This window comes from Lepisosteus oculatus, chromosome 15, assembly GCF_040954835.1.
Source record: "Lepisosteus oculatus isolate fLepOcu1 chromosome 15, fLepOcu1.hap2, whole genome shotgun sequence".
NCBI classification, from domain to species: domain Eukaryota; kingdom Metazoa; phylum Chordata; class Actinopteri; order Semionotiformes; family Lepisosteidae; genus Lepisosteus; species Lepisosteus oculatus.
The window spans coordinates 6,296,880-6,322,363 of record NC_090710.1 but is presented as its reverse complement, the minus strand read 5'-3'; the positions used below and the strand labels follow the sequence as shown (position 1 = coordinate 6,322,363).

At 37.9% G+C, this 25,484-nt stretch overlaps 1 protein-coding gene across 1 annotated transcript in view; it reads right to left on the bottom strand.

Moving 5' to 3' along the window:
• Positions 1-25,484, bottom strand: part of LOC102690028 (serine/threonine-protein kinase 24) — a 52,915-nt gene that overhangs the window by 5,714 nt on the left and 21,717 nt on the right. Inside the window, exons 2-10 of the mRNA XM_015363510.2 lie at positions 22,525-22,755; positions 13,214-13,270; positions 12,476-12,584; positions 9,934-10,091; positions 4,498-4,683; positions 3,313-3,458; positions 2,842-2,968; positions 950-1,018; positions 101-237 (exon numbers count right to left, since the gene is read on the bottom strand). Coding sequence (XP_015218996.1) covers positions 101-237; positions 950-1,018; positions 2,842-2,968; positions 3,313-3,458; positions 4,498-4,683; positions 9,934-10,091; positions 12,476-12,584; positions 13,214-13,270; positions 22,525-22,755 — 1,220 coding nt within the window. The remainder of the gene's footprint in view (positions 1-100; positions 238-949; positions 1,019-2,841; positions 2,969-3,312; positions 3,459-4,497; positions 4,684-9,933; positions 10,092-12,475; positions 12,585-13,213; positions 13,271-22,524; positions 22,756-25,484) is intronic.

The following is a 25,484-nucleotide window of genomic DNA, read 5'->3' as shown; positions in this document are numbered from 1 at the left end:
AACAGGATAAGTTTGACATTTCAGAAGGATAAAAGCTAGGAAAAACTCTTTCCAATTACAGCGTTCCCCCCTAAAAACAATAAAAGTAACCACTTCTTACCTCTGGAGTCTCTGCACTAGTTCGGAAACCATTGAGTCTGAGATACCAGGACAAGCTTCCTCTGCTAAGAAAATGGCTTCTCTCAACTCTTCCAGAGCTCGTGGTTTGCCACTGCTTGCTTCATTTTTCTCTTTCAGCTGAAGGGGTTCACAAAGAAATCAACTGAAGCATAATTTTAGAAAGAAATTACAGTGTCATCATCAGTGCCATCAGTGGTTTGATGAAGACCAGAAGAATTCAATTCAATTCAGATGAAGAAGATTAATTCAATCCCAACTGAATGCAATTCCTATTTAGTTTCATGCATTGTTAAATTCAAAACAATCTGGAGTGAATACTTTTGTTAAACTTGTTTTTGTTGTGGTGAATGTTATGCTGGAACATTGTTATTTGGCTTACAGTGGAACCAAGGAAAACACTACACTAACGCCTACAATTTGAAAGCAAATCCACAACACACAACTGTTAACAGGAAGATCTGAAATGCATTCAATTTATGCATGGTTATGTAAAACAATTACCAAATGCTGTGTCCTGTCTGCAGAAATGATATCTCCAGGTTGCGCGTCTGCCATTTAGACCAGAACATGATGAATATCACACATATTCTGTGAATCCAATTTTTCTTTGCATGAATTTCACAGACTGCTTTTTTAAAGTGTGAAAAGGGATTCTTGGGAAAACACTGACAGAATGGAATTAAAAAAAGTGTTAACACAAGTCCAAATGTGTTTTGACTATTTGTTATGTAATTGACAATACAAATACAATGGCAAAAAGTTGCCAATAAGCAAATAGAAAACAAACAAGTCACACAGAAGGTGTCTCAATTCTAAGAAATGCACCTACCTCAGCAAACAGTGGAGAAATAATTGTTGACAAACTCTGCGACAGGGGCCTCTTTGGAATGTCTTGTACCTACAATGTAAAAAGAAGTTTAGTTTTAAGTGCTCTTTCATAACAAAGGACTGGGAAGACATTTGACATCTTCAGATTATGAACTCACACAATGTTATATGACATCACTGAATGGCCAGGAACAACAATTTTTAATAATTTAGGAAGAAAGTTTACATCAATTCAGACGACACTTAAACAGCACAGTTCAAATGGTAAGTGAGATATAATTGAAATTTTAAGAGCAAAGAATTTGTGATTATGGATAAAAAATGTGGACAACCATTGACTGCAAATAACCAATAATACCACTAACCTAGAATACTGTATACAAAAAGTGTGGAATTCATCCAAGATATTTCTGGACTGATTTCTTCTGATAAACAGGTTATCAACCCTTGCCTTTAAAATATCACTTCTCAAATACCCACTACTGCAGATAAATTAAAACAATAACCTACAAAGCAATGAGGTAGTGTCACAATAAATATGCTTTTTTTTCTTTTTGGCAATGTGCTCTCAGCATAAAAATGGTTTGTATGCAAAGCACAAGGAAAGGTTTAAGGGGAATGTCTAGGTTCAAAATAAATATGCTTGATATTATTTTGTCTGCCATAAATGGTCAGTGAGGCAACAATGGCCCACTTTGACCTCAGCAAGCTGTTCAAGTACATCACCACATATCACATTAGAATATCACCTACGGTCTAAAGGGTCAATGTCTGCATTTTCAGATATAAGTCCTAAGGGGTGCCTATGAATGTGGTGGGCCTATTCAAGGGTCTGAAACAAGCTGCCCATTTATGTTGATAAGTCCAGCGCACTGGCGTATTTCAAGAAGCTCTGTGGGAAACTACATGGAAGTGTCTTTAAAAGCCAGAACAGGAGGTACGTACTTCTATACCCAAAGGGTTGTGGGAGTATGGAACAAGCAACCCAGCCATTTGGCTGAAGCCGTTATTTTGACTTGCTTCAAGAAACAAGGAAAATCTTTGGATAAATTACTAACTACCAAACAGGATAAGTGGGCCAAATCGCCTTCTCTCATCTGTAATCTTTCTTATGCTCTTAAGAAATGGCTGAGCAAGATCCTGGGATTGGGATTCAAGCTACTAAATGTGAATCTGTAATGAAACAAATTATTATTTCACTAAGTCTATATGCAAAGTAATAGCTAAATTTAAATATTAAATTACACAAACCAATGTTTTTAAAAGCATTCTGTGATGTGCTTTGCTCTGAACTGAAATTTAGTAAATTCTTGATAAAACTGAATAAATACAACTGAGGCTTGCAGAAAAAAAATTCAAAACTACTTCTGCCAGAGCCTTTGTGACTAATGTGACCTTGAACTTAACAGAATATGAATAAGGAACGTAGTCTTCATAAGTGTTGATATTTAATATTATAATTAAAACACCAGCTGTATAAAAGTCTGCTGCCAGATTGCTTTGGAATTTAGTACATTGTAATTATATATCACACTTTAGAATGCTTTGAAAATTAAGTTGATATTTTTTCTGAAGCTGTTCAAACATAAAACAAAACACTACTAATTTCATTTTTAGCAGGTGGGACTCTGAATAGAATATTAGATTTTTCTTTTGTGATTTAAATTATTTCAAAAGGAACTAAATATAATCTTGTCTACAAAACCTCCTGCTTTAGCAGATGTCCAGGGAATAACATTATTTTGAATAATTTACAGAAGATAACCCCAATCCACAACTTAGAAATGCTGGGTTTTTAAAATATAAAAAGAGAGAACAGGAATATGCAGCTTTTTTAACAGAAATTAAGATATGGGCAGAATGAATGCATATCATATGACAAAATCACCTGACCTTGTTTCTTTCAAGCTCGTCTGGTTGGGCGGCTCCATTCTGTAATTTTTTGGGATCCTTCTCCTTGATTGTATTGAAGATCCAATCTCCAGGGTCATTTCCACCGGATGCCTGCCCATCTTGTTCTCTGGGAAAAAAAGCGGAAGAACATGCAAACTGAGTGAAAAAAGTGAATGAATTCTGTGGATTTAGTCATTCCATTACATATCGGAAATTTACAAAACCTGCAAGCTTTCAAGTAATCTTGGAATTCAATAATGCATCACTAACACCTGCATCATTAATGCACATAAAAAACTAACATGAAGCATATGCTTTCAAGCAGATCCATTCCACTCTTTTAAACCCACAAAAGTGAAAGATGTTATGCCACAAAACTTAATTTTTGTTTATATTTAAAACTAAATGCACCAGCACTTGAACTCAAAAGGCTGGGGAATAGGGTTAACAATTCACTGTAGAAAAACTTACGAATCGGACTCTTCTGAGCTGGACTCATCGTGCGACTGTTCTGCTTTCCACCTCTTGTACCTGTCTATCAGCTCTGTCAAGTACGACGTCTTCTTGGCATGCCGGACGATGAACTTGTGCTTCAACAGCTCCTTAGCTGTTGGTCTCTAAGAAAAACAACCCAAAAAGGAGAGTTAAAATCCAGCTGTCCGAGGTCAAGGAAATGAAAACAATGAATCTTTTAAACTTTCTCTCATTTATAAACATAAGTGAATATCAATAAATGTGAAAATGTTCTTTCTTAAACAGCCTATTTTCCTCAGATGTTATGCTGCTTATACACCAGTAGATAAAATCTAGGTTGTGCCAGACTTTAAGAAAGAGGCTTAGGATCTGAAATATGGCTTTCAACCAGGCCCAAGAGCAAATGCTTCCACACGCTTCTGCTTCCGAAACCTGGAGGAGCTCTGAGAAATAGCTAACGTGTCATCAGGATGAACTATGCATGTTGTGTGTGCAGCCTGCTTGGAGAGGGAACAATTTCTTACAATAACTGAGACAGGAGTTTATGTAACAGTGAAGAAGAACATGATTTTAGGACCTGCTGTGAGCTCAGAAAACCATATGCTAATACCGCTGTGAAGTCAAAATGTAATTGTCAAAAGACGAGACTGCTGTTGGAAAGGTGCAACTTGCACATTTAGGACAGCTATTTTGCAAAACACAAACACTGCCCGTTGCCAGACATGCACAATTTTCCTGAAAACCAAGCTTGTTATGGGGGTTTAAAAAAAGAGATGGGTTACTGTTAGTTTCGTAGTGCGCAAGTATCTCAAGGTACGCGAGTAACATTGTTTGAGAAATGTTACAATAGAGAAGAATACACTAGTTTAAAACAATTTGATTACACCCATTAAGTCATGCAGGAAAACTACAGGCCTACAACAGACTACTAGGCCAACCTCACCTTCCACCAATAACATTCCAAAGACTTGTGAGCAGAACAGCTTTATATAACAGAAGAAATAACCAAGAAAGGGATAATTAAGGACAATTTTGGGCAACAAGAAAGCCTTTGATACCACACCATGGAAATAAAAAATCTCCAGCTTCATTTTTGTAATTTTTGATTTGGTAAATAATGTAATATAAAATAAAAACAAAAACAAAACAGAAATGACAACACTAGATTGTGTTCCAACTTACGAAACTGGGTTCTTTGTTTAAGCAGGCTTCTACAAATTCTTTAAGAGGTTTGCTGTAGTTTCCTTCCAGTGTGGGTGGGTTGTTCTTTGGAATGAGGAACAGGACCTTCATGGGGTGCAGCTCGGAATGAGGGGGTTCCCCCTTAGCCAGTTCTATTGCTGTTATTCCTAACGACCAGATATCTGCCTGGAAAACAAACAGATCTACATAAATCAGCCTAAAGAAAGATGAGATTAAAATCTTATTGTCAGCACCTACAAAAAATGTAAATAGCGTTATGGGCAAGTTCCTCAGCTTGTTTCCTTGTTATGTTTTCAAAATGATGTTGTACAGTCACATTTCCCACACTCTGAACCCTGCCATAACCAGCAGCCATATCACCCTGCAACTTACAACTGGCAACCCACTGAAGCTAAGCAGGTGTGAGCCTGGTCAGTACCTGGATGAGAGACCTCTCTAAGGTTGCTGCTGGAAGAGGTGTTAGTGAGCCCAGCAGGGGGCACTCTCCCTGCAGTCCATGTGGGTCCTAATGCCCCAGTATAGTGACGGGGACACTATACTGTAAACCGGCGCCATCCTTTGGATGAGACGTAAAACCGAGTTCCTGAATCTCTGTGGTCATTAAAAATCCCAGGGCATTTCTCGAAAAGAGTAGGGGTGCAACCCCAGTGTCCTGGCCAAATTTCCCATTGGCCCTTACCAATCATGGCCTCCTAATAATCCCCATCTATGAATTGAGTTCATTCTCTGTTCTCCTCCCCACTGATAGCTGATGTGTGGTGAGCGTTCTGGCGCACTATGCCTGCCGTCGCATCATCCAGGTGGATGCTGCACATTGGTAGTGGTGGGGGGGAGTCCCCATTACCTGTAAAGCACTTTGAGTGGAGTGTCCAGAAAAGCGCTATATAAGTGTAAGCAATTATTATTATTATTATAATAACTTTATCGATTGAATTACATTTTTGTTGCAAACCACTTTTTCGCTAAAGTGGTCCTGAAAGGAGGACATTGTTCTTTGTCCAAAAAAAGGTTGAGAAACCGTGTTCTAGGGAGCAATCCCAAATGATTTAGAGTTAACAGAAACGCCTTCACCTGAAAGGCTGCATATTTAGTAGTGTCTCCAATGAAAAGTCACTTCGTGCACTTCATACACTGAGTGAGGGACAGGTGTCTCACCGGATAAAACAGAACCAACAGCCTTAAAAGCTTGACGGTATTCTCAGTTCAGTAATGTTCAGAAATCACACACTCACTTGCATAGAGCAGATTCAACTGCTGCTTATTTGTCACAGACTCCCAGTAAGGTGTAGGAAGTGTCTCTTCCCACCCCCCAGAAAACAGAAAACGTTTATGACTGCTATCTGTCTTTGCCACATATCATTTTGCGAAAGCCACAACATCCTGTAAAGCAAGTAGTAAACGCCCAAATTCACAGGCCTGCAGCTCACTTCTCTTTTCAGTCTGCACTTAAAAATGCTCCAAAATGTTGTGAATCATAGTCATAGACATTTGCCAGTGAAACTCTTCAGCTTGGAGTATCAGCAGAGTTAGACCTTAAACAATAACAGGCCTTGCTGGCCTTGAATATGGTAAAGCCTCAAATGGCATTTACAAAGATAATAATACATGCCTCTATATAGAGTGAATTCTTTATTATTATTATTATTATTATAATTATATATAGTGGATATATGGGATGAAGTAAAATGTTTGTCTCCTGTATTGCTGTGATTAGACACTAATTAATATTCATATACATAATTCATTTGGCTCTTCATTTCCACCCGAACCTGGAAAGGTGTTCATTTTAGATTAGCCTATAGCAGTGGTTCTCAAACTTTTTGGACCAGGTACCACCCCTAATCCAACCAAAGCATCCAAGTACCATCTACAAGTCATCATCTCATAGGAACCCCAGAAATTCTCAATGACCAACATGAGCGCGCGTGCACACACTCACACATACATATAATAAATATTATAATAATAAACTTAATTTGATATAGCGCCTTTAAAGGTGGCTTCTCAAAGTGTTTTACAGAAAAAAAAAACATTAACAACAACTAATAAAAAAGCACCATTTCAGTGAGAGGGGTGAGCCTGTTTAGTTGAGCAAAGCAGATGTGAATTAATTTTTCGAGCCTTGATACAATTCACAGCTGAGTCTAACAGATATTAAATCGTCAGGCATTTTCTTGACAGCAAAGGTCTCGCGGTGGATGTCGTAATGCGTCCATTAATTTCTGGAGCAACCTCTCTAATTCGTGCAACTACACCGTTATGTCGGCTTGTCATTGCTCTAGCACCGTCTGTACAAACTCAGACGCATTTTATCCAGTCGAGGCCATTCTCTTCGATAAATTCATTCAGAAGCTGAAATATGTGCTCTCCTGTAGTTCCTGTTGGTAGCGGTTTACAGAACAGAAAGTATTCATGGGACATGCCCTCAAACTCATATCTAACGTAAACGAGCAAATTGGCCAAATCGACTACAGACTCAGCATACTTTTGATATCATCCTTCATTTCAATAATTCTATGAATGACTGTCTTTCAGGGGGAGGGGGGCAGCAGGTCGAGCTGTTTAGCAGCTTTTTCTCTACACATAATACGTGTCAGCTCTTTTGCCAATGGTAAATAAGGTTCTTCAGAAATAGTGTACTGTAGCCTACCTGCTTTAGCAATCCCCAAGCTTGCATTTTTCCGCGTTTCCGTTTGTATTTCCGTATTTAAAGTTTTTATTTCATGCGCATGGGAGCGAAACAGAGATGCTCGGTGTATTTTTCTCAAATTAGAACAGTTCTTAAATATTTTTCTGTTACCACGCTTTCGTGTGCTCACAAGATTACCTGCGTTCGTAGCACGTATTTCTATGCATTCCTGTGTTTACAACGTTAGCATTGTTCCAAAACCACGCACATTCTCCTTTCTCCCTATTTGCTGGAGATACAGTAGCTTTTTTTTAAATACAATTGGTCATTTGGATCCGTAGCACGTATTCCTATAGAGTGGTATAAAATTACAGAGTATCTCTTGTGTTCACTGAACTATTAGCGCGCACTGTATCGTAGTACGTAGGCTGCGTATCCGACACGTATTAAAATACAAAATATGAAAACCCGATTTTTCAGCGCACACGACACAGTTCCAGGGTCATTTGGCGTACCAATTGGCGGCACGCCACGTACCACTGCCGGTACGCGTACCACAGTTTGAGAACCACTGGCCTATTGGTACACCAGACATTGATGTATTATATTTGAAAGAGCCAAAGAGGAACATGTTAATTGGTTTATTCTGAATTAATATTGGCCTTGTTAAAATGACATTTGAATATCCTTTGCATCACTTTCTTTTGGCATGGGTTTTACGTCTTTTTGCCTTTGGACGGCATGCAATTCCACAGTTCAGATTAGGTGGTTCATTTCAGGTTCATGGCAGATTTGCAAAGTCCAGAGAAGTGACATTTTAAAAAAGCCACATACGCATAGAATCCTAATGTGACTCTTCCTTTTCTTTATACACCTTTATAAAACAATACTGCTAGGAGACTCAAGTTACAGTAGACTCATAGAAGGAACAGTTGATATTTTATGCACTGCACAGAATGGCATTTGACTACTTTATCTCTATCAGAACAGAAGCATATTCAACCTCTTTTTGCCACAATATTGACAAAAGAACATTCTTTAACTAGAAATTATGAGATTCTGGGAAATAAGCCAGAAAGATAATTACTCTATGTGCCTTATATGCGTATCTTTATGTATAAATGCTGTAGAGCTTCAGGGTCATCAGAGTGACCTGTATTAAAACATTCTCCTTACAAAAATTAAGAAGCACTCTGCCTATTTTCCTATTTGAAGCCATGATCTTTAAACATATAAACTTCAGTAATTGAGCTTGAATGGTTTCTGTTTCAGTTTTTCATACAGGAAATGTTACACTGTCTAAAAATAAAGCACTTATGACAACTATTTTTTTAAAAAATTTCTCAGTTTCAAACATAAACCTCCTAGAAAATGTGACATCAGCATGAGTAACTGTCTGCTCTCATCAGCTGCCCTTGAAATTCCACTAAAGAAGATACAGCATTTCCAGGTGTTAAAGACTCTTTTGAGATCTTTCAGCTCCTCTAGTCCTGTTGCAAAACATGTCAGGTACCAAAAAAAAACCCCAGCAATCTCTGTTAATCACAAAATACCTGTCACTGCCCCCGTGGAGTACAAAGAAAGAAGATTGAACACTCTTTGAGTGAAAACTGACAAGACAGTGGTATCTGAGAGGTGTTTTGTGGGGCTGCTTGTCCTCCCTAAGAATGTCCCTTTTGCAGTCCCTGCTCCAGTGAGTGTGGATTCAACTCTAGCAAGGTAGACATCAGACAACCCACTGATCTCCCCAAGACGATAGGTTAGATCTCCTACGAAACATGCCTGTTGTTTCGTAGGGGATCTAACCTATCACCTAGATCAAACCAACAGAAAGCTGGACCTGACACTGTCTATGCAACTTGCTCCTTAGCTTTGAATCTACTGCACCCTATCTCCATTTTGGACTTACAATTGAGAGCATCCATTGTGCGCATTCATGCAAAAAGATGTTCAAAATTCAGGTCTATAAAAAATAATGTACACCTGCCTTTCTAAAGTTTATTACCAAAGCTGCCTTATCTTTCAAGATTTTCAGTTCTGACATCCTTTTGACTAATCCACTATTACATTAAATCTATGCTGGGTTTTCTCACTGTTCTCAAATTGATCTAATTAAAAAAAATCAAAATGGGCAGCTTTTGGCCTGAACACATGGGTGCTAAGCATTTGTTGAACATGACAAGTCACGCTTTCATTGGGACTTAACCAACTGGGGTGTCACTTTTGGTTAATTTGTCGCAGCACTGCCCCACATCCTTTTAAAAACTGTGTAATACACATCTCAGATGCAGCAGGTGAAACACACATTTAAGGAACTATAAAAATGAAACTACATTAGAAACATGTGTAGTCAAAGTTGTGGAGAGCAGTTGGTCCAGTTACCAGTCTGCTGCAAAAGAGTTGGGAAATTCAGTGCACTTTGTACCTCTGCTTCAGTTTACTCTCTGTCTCTCCTTTACGACTCCAGGTCTGAGTAGGGTGTTGTTTCTCCCAAGGTCAAAGACAAGATGCTAGAGAAACCTAGCATTTTAAAATTAGGTGCTAAATGCATTTTCAACTACAACAAGAAACCTTTACAAAAAAGGAACAGGAGGCCGATATTAACCAACCTCCCGATATCAATCTGTAAGGGGAGGAAACATTCACTTATAAGAGCTTTTTTTTTCTCTTAACAGCTAAAAACACACTCCACACCACCAGGCAAGCAGAAGAAAGCAGTCATGGAGCTTTTTTTCATTGTTTGTACAACATTAGAAAAAGGTTTCTTAAACGGGGACAAGTCTTACCTTTGAGTCATAAGCAGACTGCTTTATTACTTCTGGGGCCATCCAGAAAGGTGTTCCTACAAAGGTGTTTCTCTTTATCTGCGTGTCTGTGAGCTGGCCCGCAACGCCAAAGTCTGCAAGTTTGACATCACCTTGCTCTGACAGCAAGACATTGGCGGCTGTGGAATACGGAAAGGCAGATGGAAGTTAGCTGAACTGATCAAAGGTTCACACTCTAATAAAACAGCATTCCTCTCTGTAGAATCCAGATGGCATCACGGAAAAGCAATGTCAATTTCAAGGTTCTGCAGATGGGCTATAATCTAGATCCACAGATATTTCATTCAGAAACAACTAATACCACATAGTCTTCTATATAGCATAGGCATGACATTGTTTAATGCAACAATCTTGTCAGGAAATCATTTTATTCTTTAGCTAAGTAAAATGGTACTTATCCATTTAACTATGTTTTAGAGTACAACTATTTAATGAATGATACAGAAGTGAGATAAATATATATGATCATGTTTTTCCAAGAAGTCAAGCATTTCTAGGCATTACTAGAATAGGTTTTGATTTTATTTACTAGAATAATGGATTTTAAAGTAAACTATTTCTCCTATGATAAAAGAGATTTTATTGAGGTAGATTTTAAATCTGGGTATCACAGAAATTAGTGCAGTTTTATTAAGTTCTCAGTAACTCTTAACTTCTTGGATACTAGTGGACACAACAATCAACTCTCCACAGTGGTGGAAGAAATTTTATAGGATCACATTGCTGAAAAAGCACAGCGACTGTTGTATTATTTAAAAAAAGGAACATCTTTTATTATTTAAAATAATATTCCAAATAATCATATTCACATAAAAAGTTTCCTATTTAAACTACTTCACTGATGTAAGCAATAACTCACTGAAGCAATGATTTCCCACATACAAATATGCCCACGGGCAAATCCAACATACACAGCTGTTGGTATGAAATTAACTATTATGTGGGGGAGGCTGAAGGTGTTTTATCATCTGTGCTGATGAATGGTACCACATTCAGGCTCCAATGTTACAATACTAACTAAAAATGAAAATACAGAAAGGAAATTCTGAGGAAATAAGAGTTATACTTATTTTTAAATGTAGCAAAGTCAATTGTTCCTCTTTCTTTCTCATTTAACTCCCTTCTTCAAGTGGTTTCTGCTACTAAGCACACACTTACAAACATCACGCCACACAAAGAATGCCTCAGACTGGAATTAAAAATGAAAAATGTACAATCTTCTGATCATCCCTCACTTAATGGGTCCCTGAATGTCAAGATATCTACTGCAAAGAATCAGAATGATTTTGTTTTACTAGTGCAGCTTGCGTTGACATCACTTTAAAACCCCCTTGAAAAAATCAAAAAGATTTTTATTTTAGCCGAAGGTTAAGTGCTAAGTTTTTTTTAAATGGATAAAATTACGCTGGCAAATAAGTAATCTGTCAATTCAAAATGTAAGTAATTTGTGAAATCAATCCGTCAGGTCAAATCAAATCACAGCGGAGGGCTTCTTTTTTGCCGAGGGTTATAGCATCTTTTTGTCTGTAGTCTGTTTCACGCTGTATGATTTTTCTATTAAACGGAGTCTGTTACCAGATTCCACATAGAGAGCAAGGCTCTGCAGGATCTGAAGCAAAATGCTGACTGACACAAATAAATCAGAGGCAGATACTAGGCGAGTTATGTTTCTTAGGTTTCATTTATGTGGTACGAATGTTAACAATACAATATGTATTTAGCTTTTATAATAATAAAAAACTTTATTTTATAAAGCACCTTTAAACGTGGCTTCTCAAAGCGCTTTACAGGATGACAAGAACAATAAATAAGAAGAATACACGAGATAAAACACAATTACTATATATAGAGGAGACCGTGGATGGTGGTACTAGGAAAAGCAGAGGTGTGAAGAATGGAACCAGTTAAGTAAAGGCTTTTCTGAAGAAGAGGATTTTGAGTCTGGATTTGAAGGAGTTTAGAGAAGGTGACTCTCTGATATCCTTGGGGAGAGAGTTCCAGAGCTTGGGGGCGTAAAAGGAGAAGGCCCTGTCACTCGTACAATGTAGACGGGCTTGGGGGACAGTAAGGAGAGCAGAATTAGAAGAGTGAAGGTTGCGAGGTGGGGAGTAGGGCAATAATAGTTCAGACAAGTACTGAGGTGCCAAGCCATGCAGAGCCTTATAGGGGAGCATGAGGATTTTAAAGTCTACATGGAATTTGACCGGAAGCCAGTGCAAGGACTCCAGGATAGGAGTAATGTGAACACTTGCACTAGACCTGGTCAGGATTCTGGCCGCTGAATTTTGGACATACTGCAGTTTGTTCAGAGTAGATTTAGATACCCCAGCAAGTAGAGCATTACAGTAGTCAATTCAAGAGAACACAGATGTGTTGATCAGCTTTTCAGCCACAGTTAGTGAAAGCATAGGGTGTAGGCTATGCTGTGCCTTCTGATGTACAGTAGGCAGTCTTCATAGTCAGACTTGAATTTAAAAGGAAAAGATTTAGTTTGAGAGCTTACCCTTTATATCTCTGTGGATTTTCTTTTCTGAATGCAGATATTCGAGTCCTTTCAATATTTCTCGAAGAATTGTCGCAATCTGGGTTTCGTCCAAAGGCCCCGGCTCCAACTGGAAAGGTACCACAACGTAAGATTTCTCAGAAATGAGTCAAAATAGAATGACTGGACTTTATTTAACTATGAACACATAGTTAAAAAAAACTCTCCTGGTTAATATTATAACAAGAACGCAAAGTATTTTTATCCTAAGATTACATTTTTTGCTTGCACGGAACTTCACCCAAAAATCTGTCACTATAAGTTTTGCATTTGTCACTATAAGTACATTTCATGCAAAATTACAAATTAACATCCATGTACAAATTGCTTATAATATAAAAAAGAATGAGCTACAACAATACTGCTAATACTGTGTGAATTTTATTTTAGACGTATTTTGATGTGTAATAATCATTAGTTTGGAGTACCATTATATTTTTAATGAATATTTTTAATGCATAGTATTTACCAAGATAAAACTATGTATTTACATATTAAAAAATAAATCCTGAAATCTGTACTTTGCTCAATACAAGGCAAAGAGCATTTGAGAGTGTGCTTATTTTACAATCCTATCTTCTTTAAACACAAGAATTTGACAAAAAAACATTCATTTGCGAAGACTCCATTTTTTGTGCAAAACTATGAAGTGTGTCTGAAGCAATTGATGTAAAACACATTTTTATAAAGCAAACTCACCAAATCCAGAGCAGATCCACCACCTAAATATTCCATAATTATCCATAATTTCGTATCCTGAAACAGAATAAGTAAAAAATAATGTTAACACAGAGCCTATCTTTTGTAGCAGATAAGACATATTCTCACCCCAGTCACAGATCATCATAGCCAATTGAAGTTTGAATGCCACTTGAATATGTGCTAGAGCAGTTAGATAAAACACAGATGCACAGTATATCAAGGATACTTTTCTTCTGTATCCCAATGGAAAAAAACTATTTTTTTTTCTAGGAAATCTAGCTGAAAGTAAATTACCGGGAGGTCCAGCAAAAAATTCAGGCTGCCCTCTGTCATTTACATTGTTGTTATGAAGTATAATAAGTTAAAGAGAACAGAAACACAACTCAAAATAAGGACCCATCACATTTTGCCTTTCAAAAGGCTTCTGATCTTTCAGAGGCATAACCTGTTTGCAGTACAATAGGAAGTGACAAATGGAGAGAAAGTTATTTATCCTGTACAACCTTAATGCTTCTGATGGCTGAGATTTTTTCAAACGTTTGTCAGAGAAGAAAGGATGGGCTCAAAATAATAAGTGTAATCGATTAAACACTAATCAGTGGATTGCATAGGTTTTGATCAATACAAAAACTCCTCAGTTGAGGAGTCTATCCATGTGTAAAAACCCCAAAAATCAAAGCAAAAACACATAACCAGCATTAGAAACTACTCTAGACAGTGGGAGAGCTCACAATGGCTACAGTGAGATGATATAACTTGAACTATGTATGCAATGGAACCTCATGTTAACTAAAGGGGAAGAGCTTAAATATAGTATCTGCATTCATTTTAAAATCTAATCTCAACTAAAATAATCCCATTATTGCAAATTGTTAATCAATTTTGCTAATTAAATGTTTGGTTTCTTTAACAACAGCTATGTAAATGCTGGTTACATGCTGATGGGACATCCTTAATGATATTGTTTACTTATTTTCTACTGTTGTTCAGGAACTGCTGTATGATGGCACAGAGGTATTTCAGCAGTCTCCACAGCCAAGTCAAAGCAAGGTACAAAAAGTTGCTGCGGGAGAAACTTCACAAAATATTCATTTATCTTTATTGTTTTATACTATTATGGTCCTAAGCATTTCCCAGTAGTCGAATAGTCGAATACATTACAGATGCTTTGGCTAAGTGTTTTCATTTGTTTCTGTGAAGTACAGTACCGTTAAGAAAATAAGTGCATCTCTGAAAGTTGTGAGTGATGTCAGATAGCCGACTGTACTTGGCAGCGACGCCTTTGTTACAGGGATGTTAACAGTGATTATAGAGACAGGGAAAAATATTGAGGTGCAACTCTGCAACCACTGGCCCAGAGCTTTATGTACCTTTCCCCTTCTCTAAGAGCCATTACCACTTACAATGCAGATCCAAGGGATGAAACAGAAAAGGTCTGTTCTCAATTACTGGATCTACAGCTAACAAAAGCTACATATTATTTTCGTTACTATGAGACACTAACACAATAACTAAAAGGCTTCTAGATGTATAAATGAGAACTGACATGTATTACCACAAAGTCTGCTAGAGGGCATTATTTTGAAAGGACAGATACATTTTTAACAGTTATATACTAAACAGGTTAATTGATCATGTAGATAGGGAGATTAACTTTTTACAAGAAAATGCCATGATTAAAACTGTAGTTAAAATGCTAATGCAAAATGGGCATTCCTGAAGGCACTGCCATCTAAACAGCAAAAGCAGAATACTATAAACCATACAGGACTGCCACCTCACTGTTATTTTTGATTCATGTTTGGTTTCCTAATAAAGTGTCATGGACTTCTTTACTCAAGTGGCTTGTCCCATAATTTCCACAAACACGAAGACCTGAGACCCCTTAAAGCAGACCAATTGTAAAATTAAAACAAAATGTTATTTTAGATCATTTTTATCTGGAGACAGGGCCAATTTAAACAAAAAAATATTTTCAGACGTTAGTAAAAGAAAGGATAAAGATAAGCATTCATTCACACTACAACTTTTACCACTTTACTCCAAATGTTGACTACAAATAACCCAGCTAAAAAGTTAGGCAAAACAACACAAATTAGATTCGCCAAGGTGCAGAAAAAGGAAACAATATAAAAGGGAGGGTTAATTATAAGTATGCACACTACCCTAATTTAATTCCCTTACCATGATCAAACAATTCAGAGTTTCCATTTTGGATTATGGAGCTTAAGTTTAAGGTTATGTGTTCCTGTATACAATGAGCGTCTCTCAACTTCTGTCAGAATAATTACACTAAGGATCTTTTTTTTGTTGTTGGATTTAAAAAACCCATTTAAAGCGTTTGATTTTTTTTCCTTGAAGCCACATGTTTTAACCCCGTTGTCAAATACAACAAAAACGCTTCAAAGATGATGCTTTCAAAGAAACCTCCCCCAGTGAACCTGGAGCAACCAATCACACACACCACCTCTGTGGATAACTAGGTCACACAAAGTATCGGCTGTATACAAATGGCATTAATAGAATTTATTATGATTAACACTCCTCCCTAGATAGGTGACCTCATGCTGCTTGTAAAAATAAAATCCAATAACAAGGTTTTAGTATGCTGCATTTTACCAGATAGGGCCAATTTAAAATAGTGGATCTTTTCCAAACTTTGCAGTTACTAGAGATAGTAGTACTAAAATATAATGCCACACATCTATTTTCTAAGATGTCAAAGACAACAGAGCGTGAAAATGAGACATAGATTCAGGAATAATCTGCAGCAAAAACTCAAGACTACCAATGGTTCATTTATACAAGGCTTGGTCAGTCAGAAGAGCGTTTTAATAACAGAACTAATAAGCAAGAGCACACATGAACATAAATGTCCTTATTGCTTTAGGATCTGATCGTGGACTTCAGTCCTACAAAGCATTACCACAAGCCGTTGAGAATTAATAACCACAGGTTTGGCAATCTCTTTACAAATTTCACAACGCTGCCAACTGGCAGAAGGAAAAAAAACACAGCAGCTCTGAAATACTACTTGTGGGGTGGATGTCAGTCTGAAAAAGCATTTGTAACATGCTTCAAAAAAAGGAAAAAAAAGAAACAATACAGTGAAAGGAAACCAAAGCATAAATGTGAGCCACAACAGTCGTCTGTTTACATTTTAACCAAAAACATTAAGAGTACTGTAAGAAAGCAAACTTGAACTCCAGACGTGTAGGTCAGAGGGCTTAAAAGGTGACGAGTTTCAGTTCTTCCCATTTGAAGCACATTGTGGGCATCTACGTTCAATAATCCTCCCTGCAGGTTTTCTTTGCCAGAACTCTGCAAGTGAGGCGCACTCTGACAAGAAGGAAGATACCAGTGATCTGTGTTTGACAGGACTACTAACTAACAGGTCATCTCTTATACTTCATTAACTAAAGTAGGTACTTTTCCCATCTTACAGTGGAAGAATTGTAGAATTACCCCAACGCACATTAATCTCTTGACAAGCTGTAGGGTATTTTCCATTATTGTGGATTTTGATTTCAAGATAGTGGCTCAGGTTTTACTCATCTGACATCAAGGAAGTTTTATGCTTAGCTGTGAATTTAACACATTTAACATCCTCTATCAACATGTGGATAACACAAGAAAAACTAGAAGATAAACGCTGAAAGCTGTTTGGTAAAAAGCGACCCATAACTTTTTTTGTACCTAGGCTTACTAGGTTGAGTGCAATGTATTAATAAATTTTACATCATAATAATTTCCATGAATAAATCTTCCTGAAGCATTAACTATACAATACAAGCATAGTGGATTATAAATAAGGGCTTTTGTGACTGTGTACCATAATATTCAAACATGTATAGCTTGAAAAGCTGATTTATTTTAGTCTTGTAATGTTGGCAAAATGTGAAACCAACTCATATACAACTAGACAACTAGATCACTGGTGTCATACAGGGTGTTTGCCTGCAATATTAAAAACACATTACATATATTCCCAGATCACTCCAGACCTGGTTAACAAGTTATACGTTAAGTTATTTTCCAATAGCTGCAGTATATGTAGATTATTTACATGTTAAAATTAAAGTGCGCCACCTTTGTCCTTTACAAAGAGCTGCAAATTCTAATGCCATAACATGAAGAGGAAAAAAGGTAAACAAATAACAAAAATGAAAATTCTAAAGGGCAAAAATTCAGATCCCTTGGCATATCTGTGATAACATTTCACAAGCCTGTGAATTTATAACCTGTCCCATCCAAGAAAAAATTTTAGTTGACACTCTTTAATAAAAAGATAAAATAATGGGTGGGCTAAGAACTGAACAGCTTTTCTAAGCCTAAAAGTGTTCACATTGCATATTACAATTTAATTTCTTATCTCATTAAAAATTGCAGATCAAGCATGCTTTTTTTTCTCTTTCATATAAAATCAGAGCAAAAGACAGGACTCAGTCAAGATTTTGGAAGACTTTATTTTATCTAGAAGATACTAATCTCTCGCAAGATAAACTCGCAATGACCTCTGCAGAAGCTGCATGGTAGTTCAAGAGGAAACACATTCGCCAATTTCCTACAATGGGCGTTACCTGAATGAAGACTCTGCTGTCAGGGGAAAAAGCACTTTATGAAATACTACCACACATTTTTCCCTATGAAGTATGCAAGCAATAAACTCTCATTTTAAACAAAAGAATGCTTACTGTTTCTGCGTAGCACTAAACAACTTCCATTTTTCTAAAGGTTCTAGTTGCAAGAGCTAAAAAAATACATTTCCTCCCCTTGCCAACTTCCAGTCAGGGACCAATGACACATAACTCTTTAAGAAGTACAGCACAAAGAATGCCACTGTAGCCCTTTTCACCACACTATTTAATGCTTTACAGAGTGAAAGCAGTTTCACTTTTTGCTGTCCAGGCTTTGATGCTAAGCAGGCGTTGCCAGTCCTGAACAATGAGATGAAAGACTTCTAAAATAACTGGACTTAACTCTATGCCCTTGGGTCAGAGCTGCATAATCTAGCTCTTGCTAAATTAAGAGAATTACACTACAAAGTGCAGAGGAGAGGTAAACCCTGTCTCCCAGGGAAAAATAAAACTTCCACCAATTCTTAAATTACTGTGTGATCCTTTTTGACTTGGCATGCCAAACTAGAGAGCTGAAAAAGTTAAAGGAACAGAATTTGCAGTGGTGTGTCACACGGCAACAGAATATATTGACATAAAAAGACCGATAGTAAGGAAGAAGAGAAAGAGGAACAGTAGGGAAAGAGAAACAGAGAAGAAAAAGAGCATACTCTCCCCCAGCCACTCTCGTCTCTCTTTAAATTTATGATCTGCATGAAGAGCTTGTTCAAATCAGTATTGGAAACCCGATTCTGCCTAAATAATTTGAACCCTGTTTTAGAGAGCTATCTGTTTCTGGCAAAGTTATCTGAACCCTACTTTACAGAGCTAGTTTTGAGGAAATTCTGATTTCCTGCATGGTAGAATCCTCAGTTTAAAAACATTCTTTCCTAGGTGGAATGGACCTAGGACCTTCCACCAGTCCAAGGTGGTGATGCAGTTTTAGAACAGGGAGACTGATTCATTCACTTTTGGACATTCATGTTGTTAGGAAGGGCGATTTACTTCTGGGTTGAATTATTTTACTAAGTTGCAGCTTTTCTTTCTTTTTGTGGCCTATAAAGGCGTTGCACTGTGTTTCAAATTAAAGGGGTAGAAGTCTGTTTCTTTTTGCGTTCCACATGGTTGATCACTTTATTGTAAAATTAAAGCATTCTTACTCATGGCAGATGTTTTGGACCGAGTGTTACTGCTAACTGCTACAGCTTAACAAGATTGACAGGCCTGAGTCTAAGGCTCTGAAGCATGGAGAAACACCTGCTACCCCACAGACAGGCATGCAAACTGTATCCCCAATAAACCCTTGCAGATAACATCCAAGGCCATAATGTGGAAGAAGAAACACAAATAAAGTAGTCTCTTTTAATCATTTTTACTGTATTATTTAACACAGTGATTCTTTATATTCTTATGGATATAGGGTAAGTCCTTAGAAATAGTCCAGGGGTACTCCAGATTTATTCTCTTCCCACAGGTGAAGCTCAAGAAAAAAATTCCACCAGCTCCAGTAAAACCATGCTGTCAAAATATTTTAATGACATCTATACCCATACATATCCCTGGAGAATACTAGTAACACAGATCCAATTTCTAACGCCATTTGCCATTTTAAAAGTAATCAGTTTATAATGGAACAAGTAATAGGTTTATTCCATGCTGACACCTGAAGAAGGCTCCACGGACGAAACGTTGTGTTCTCTTTCTTCTTTTTTTCAGCATGGAATAAACCTATTGTTCCTTTTGCAGCCTACGCATGCTGACGCAGCTACTCACCTGAACTACTATCAGTTTATAATGACTACATTATTGTGTAGTGTTTGCCAAGACAAAATTCACAAAAACATACAAACATTGCATAAAAACAATGTTTCAAAAGACATTTAAATTGAGGCAAGATAGCAGTGATGCAGAGACCAAGATCTAGAAAGTTAATTGGTAAGAAGAAACTGTTTATAGTTCCATGAAAACCAACAAGGCCCACATGCAAGCACAATGCATACTGCCTAACAAGAGATAACATACAATGCACTGCAGCTTAAATCACCGTACAATACCACCACCATCAAATAAAGATGTCCAGAGTAATACATTAAAACAATGAATATTTGCTACCCCTTGATTAAAACACAATCAGCAATTTAACACTTACCAGACAGTATGAGACTGGACACTACTTTAAATAAGAATACACAATATTCTAAAACTGAACACAACATTGTTATGATATTATTTTGGAACAGTGAAACCTGAAACAGAGGCCACAAATGGAAATTGAGGACAGGAGGCACTTTACACGAATGGTTGTGGCAGTACGGGATAAGCTTCCCTGCCATTTTGTTGTACCTGATACCCTGGCTTCTTTCAGGAAATGGCTGGATGAGACCATTACCTCAATTCAGTACTAACACGCAAACGGGCGAGATGAGATAAATGGCCTGCTCTCATTTGTAACCTTTCTTGTGTTCATATACATGGGAACTTTAGTGATATGCATTTAAAACTGAGAACAAGAGACATTTATTCACACAAGGGGCTATGGGAGTGAACTAGCTACTCACCCATTCCTTCAAAGTGGATATCATTGCTTTTTCCAAATAACAAATGCCAGGAAGAGATCCTTGGATCAATTAGCTACCAAATCCCAAGCCAGCTAAATGGATTGAATGGCCTTCTCTAGTTTGCATACATCTGTGATCTTTTATTCAAAACCCCAGAGGTGAATAATGTACTGTAGTTATATGAGCATATTACTAGACCTATGAAGCCTTGCACATACATCTAAAACAAGAGACAAGAATCTGAATTACATTATCACCGACTGCAATAATAGCCTATTGCTGGCCTACATGAATGTGATGAGGACGCAGGTGCTAAATATATACTGCTTATTTAAAAACTCACATGTAAGACCAATAAGAGCAGCAGACTTATAAATGAGTCACAGGCGCACACATTACATGCTAACCAGCACAGGAAAATTGATGTGTTTTTGTACCATGAAAAATACAAATATAGAATAATAATCACATTCATGCTCCATTTAAATACTATTTCAGCATACCTCTATGTTGATTGCTAAACTTTAACTTTTTAACTTTAACATTTGGATCGGCAGATCATAAGGCAGCCAAATATTTTATTCAGACTATGAATCAGAAGCACTTTGCTTCTTCAGACAACAGAAACAACATTCTGCTAAGAGCACCTCTGTCCCACTTGGTCATATGAAAGATTTAGTAGCCCGTGATTTTTAGAGCTTTTGAAAATGCCACAACGTCTATAACTGAGTCGTGCTTACTCTTTCACAGCCCTTCAGGCTAAGTAGGAGGAAACAATCACTGGCCACTGGCCTAGACTGAATAACACTACATCAAGTTCTGTCATGTTATGAGAAAAACAGGAGTGAAATGGTCATCTCTGCATCTTGGGGATTTCATATGGAGATCTATATTGCATTGTGCTTCCACATAGGCAAATAAGATAAGCTTCATCGACATTACCTCACTGCACCACAGCAACATTTACTAAGTAAGCAGATTGTACACTGCCAGAATTTAGTCCAAACTGCGAGAGTACAACAGAGTGGCTTCCCACTGCCACTCTGTTAACTCGTCAAGAGCTGCCAATTAGATTTGTCGCACAACATGAAAATGGTACAGACACACAAGGGATTTCAACACAAAATCTTACTGTTCGGGCACAGGAGAAAGACTGCGTCAAAACATGCTTCCGATGAGAGGTGCCAACTGCAATATGGGACCAGATAAATTCCAATGCTTCACGAAGAGATAAATGCTCCCTCTACCCCAGGGTTAGGTTTATTTTACTACAAAAGGGGAAAGGTTGTTTATTGTAGGTGCTAATGGGAAAACACAATACCCTCTCGTGGTTTAGAGTTTCCCCAAACAGTAGCTTTGGAACTCATCCACCCACACTTCCAAAGTGGAGAATATTTCAAATCTTGCAGCAACAGACAGCAACAAAGAATAACAAAAGTGCTAATTTCTCTTGCCTAAGGGGATTTCAAAATACAGCAGACAAGAAGAAAAAAAAGATAAACATGGAAAATGCCCAAAGACATTTACCTCTGCATAAATTGTAGAGAACCTACTTTTATGATGTCAGAAATTCTTCAAAGGCAAAAAGTGATGAGTATTTTATGAGAAGACAGTATTAAATGTACTGCAAATCGTGGAGGACATGTTATTGTTTGATATTTAATCCAATGAGACTGCACTTGTTCTGGAAATCTAAAAATTAGAACAACAACTGGACATCAAAGAACTATATATGCTGCTCTGTGCAGCAACAAGTACCTGTCTTCATAAACACCTCTCAGTGCTCTCCCACACACAGACTGAAGTGTTCACACTTCACATCAGAATTCACATACTTCCACACCAACCACACTATTTGTTATGGAACTGATTGAACACAAACCTATCTATTATCATGTAAAGGCATACAGCAGAAACGTAGGGTCATCAAATGGTGCCATCTCTTTGTCTTTTCAATTGTAACCTCAGGTTTAAATGTGCTACATTTGCTTCCTCCCAGAGGACTGAACCATGTGTTAAACAGGTATCTGATTTTTAGTACAATGATGATTAACAGTAAAATCAAAATGGCCTACCTTTAAGCTAGCGAGAGGTACAAAGCAATGGGCAGATGTCAGTAGAGTGGGAAACCTACCTTGAGATAAGATCCGTAGTACTTGGTTACATAGGGGCTGTCGCACTGGCTCAGTACAGTGATTTCCTGCTGAATGTCTTCTATTTCATCCTCCGCTTCCTCCAGGTCAATTATTTTTATAGCCACAACTTTCTGAGTCCGATTGTCAATGCCTTTAAACACTTCTCCAAAAGAGCCTTTGCCAATCTTCTCCAGTTTGGTAAACAGTTCCTCGGGGTCAGCTTTTAAACTCTGGGTGAAACAAAAAATAAAAAGTGTTTTATTTCATTCATTCTTCCACATAAACAGTAAACACCTGATAGGAAGAGTGACAGAAAGACAGGCCCCAAAAAATACCAGCATTTTGCAATGAAGAAATCACAAACATTTAAAGCACCTTAAAGGGAAAAACAAGATGCATGGTCCCGAGACCTTTTCTAAGCCAGGAGGGCTAAACTCAAGTTTGAAAGAACAACAGTGTCTTACGCTTTTCATTCAAACATGGCTCAGAATAAAGTGGATGAACCAGCTGCTCAAGTCGGAGGAGTTAACATGGCTTCCAAATCTGTTCATTGACTTTTAAAGGCTGTCTATGCAGCCTGCTTGACAGCAGGTCCCCAGGACCAGGCCTGCCCTTAGCCACATGATTAAATGCGTTACGGAAAGAAAATGAAGGAAGAAAATTCTGACCCAAGAATGTTATGAGTCAGATTGGAAAATCTGAAAAAAGTTTGAAATAAACTATGTTTCACGACAAGTCTCAGGTTAAAGCTTGCCTATACAGAATAAACCATTCCGCGCACTACAGGATACTCTTTCTTTAATTCTGTTCTGAAATTCTCAAGGCTCCAGGTGGGATTTGTTCAACACAATAATGGCAGTAAAGGACTCCATAAGAAGTACGTTTAAATCCAGTGAACACCACTATAATAAAATTCGCAAAACAAAATTATTTTTAACTTAGTCTAGAAAAATGAAAACAACCCTGCTCAACGTGAATCACAGTGCTCTTCCGCCTGGGGGCAGATTAGTCAGAAGAGGGCCAAGCAGTTTGCGCCGAGTGAACTCTGGAACAGAGGCTAGATGTCGGGCAGACTGGAGCTTAGGTCATGACAAGACGCATTTGTTTGGTGAGCAGACAACCTCAATCAGGAGAAACACTGACTGGCCTCAAACATTCAGAAAGTAAATGTGATGGAGAGATCAGAGCTCCAAATATGATTATCACCATCAGTCTTGTATACATTTTCGTCTTTTTTTTCAGCTTTATTTATCTGTGTAACCCATACGTAGAGAGTCTGCTTACAAGACAGGCACTGAAATTTGCATGATTCTCTGGCTGCAGCAGATACCTCTTAAATGAAGGCAACTTTCTTCATTTTTACAAATCAGGTCTCTTAGCCATCAAATTATTTTTAGCATCTCATTGATAACAAAATCGTTAAACTATCAATCATCTCATTGATAATTTAAAAAGCACGATTTGAGAAACCACAAACTTACAATAGCATACATAACACAAGAGCAGAAACATCAAATGTGAAAGATTTCTTGACTGCTTTCAATATAAATATTTAAATCAGCCCCTTTGGGCAATTGTATTATTTTTTCATACCCTCAAGACTAGTGTCAAAATACATACTTAAAGTAACCCCTTTAGCCAATTTCATACATTCAGCATTGTCTTTATTTAATAATTGATTTGCAATGTAATTTTCTTAATGCTGTATTATCTTCACCAAGTCAAGACGTTCCTTGACTCTAGAAAGCCTAGTAAGGTTCCACTGTAGGGGTCACAGGACTTAAAATCAATATGGTGGAGTGCAGTCAGGGAGCCATCAAGCACAAATGGAGTTTTACTGCAACAGATAAAACACTGTCCTGCCCAGACCATCACATTTGGCTCTCCCCATCAATTACTCTATCCTTGTCCTCACTGCTGTTCGGCAGGGTGTGCATGTCAAGTGTGAGCTTCTCGAGTGGCTCAGTCAGAAGAGACGCTAGTTCAAGGTCGAGGTCACGGGCTCAGGCCTGGGCCATGTCACTAGCCAACTGCGGCCGGGATATCCTGACTGAAGGCATGTGATTGGCTGGGTGTCACCAAGAGTATGATGGGATTTATCAGCCAGGGCCAATCAAGGACCTCTGCAGCCTCCTCCCTTCGATGGTGAACCTCAGGTACAAGACAATTGCCTCCAAAGAGCTAAAAGACATTTGTCATGTAGCTGGGCAGATCACAGCAATCCTCATTCTATTTAGCATGTGATTGATTGTACCTGCAAGCCAGTAGGCGAAAAAAACAAACTGGCAATCCCAAATCAGATGAGTATATCAAAATTAATTCTAAATTTTAAAAATAAGTAAAATTCGGCATTACTTGGTTGTTTTGTCCAAATAACGCAGCACTGCAACTGACAAGCAAATTCAGGCACACTCTGTCAAATTAAATGCTAAATTAATTAAAAATTGCCTTTGAGAGACTATAAGAATTATTTCTAGTGATTTCAGGGCAGGAAATAAACTGATAAACATCATGATAGTTGGGGTGGAGAGGGCAAGCAGCAGAAAAAGATGTTATCAAGCACGCTAACGTTCCAAGGAAGCAACAGCACGGCAGGAGACACTCATGTGAAAAACTCTGCCTGTGTGCCTGCGTGTAGTTCAGCTTGCACAGAGGCATTCCCTTACAGCCCAACTGCCTGGCAACAGCACGCACCGTGCAATGCACAAGAGCTGGAAGCCTGAAATGCGGCAACCAAAAGAAAAAAGAACTGGCACAGACTGGGTTGCAAAAGGAGCAACAACCAGCACAGCAAGCAGAAGAGTTAAAGAAAAGAGCATAACAATACATGCTCACAATCTGCGGTCCAGCTCACACCATTGTGCCACCGAGAGAGCACAAGATGAAACTATGCAATAGTACATTTAAGACCCAGGAGGCACTCTTTATAAAAAGAGTTGCAGGAGAATGGAACGAGCTA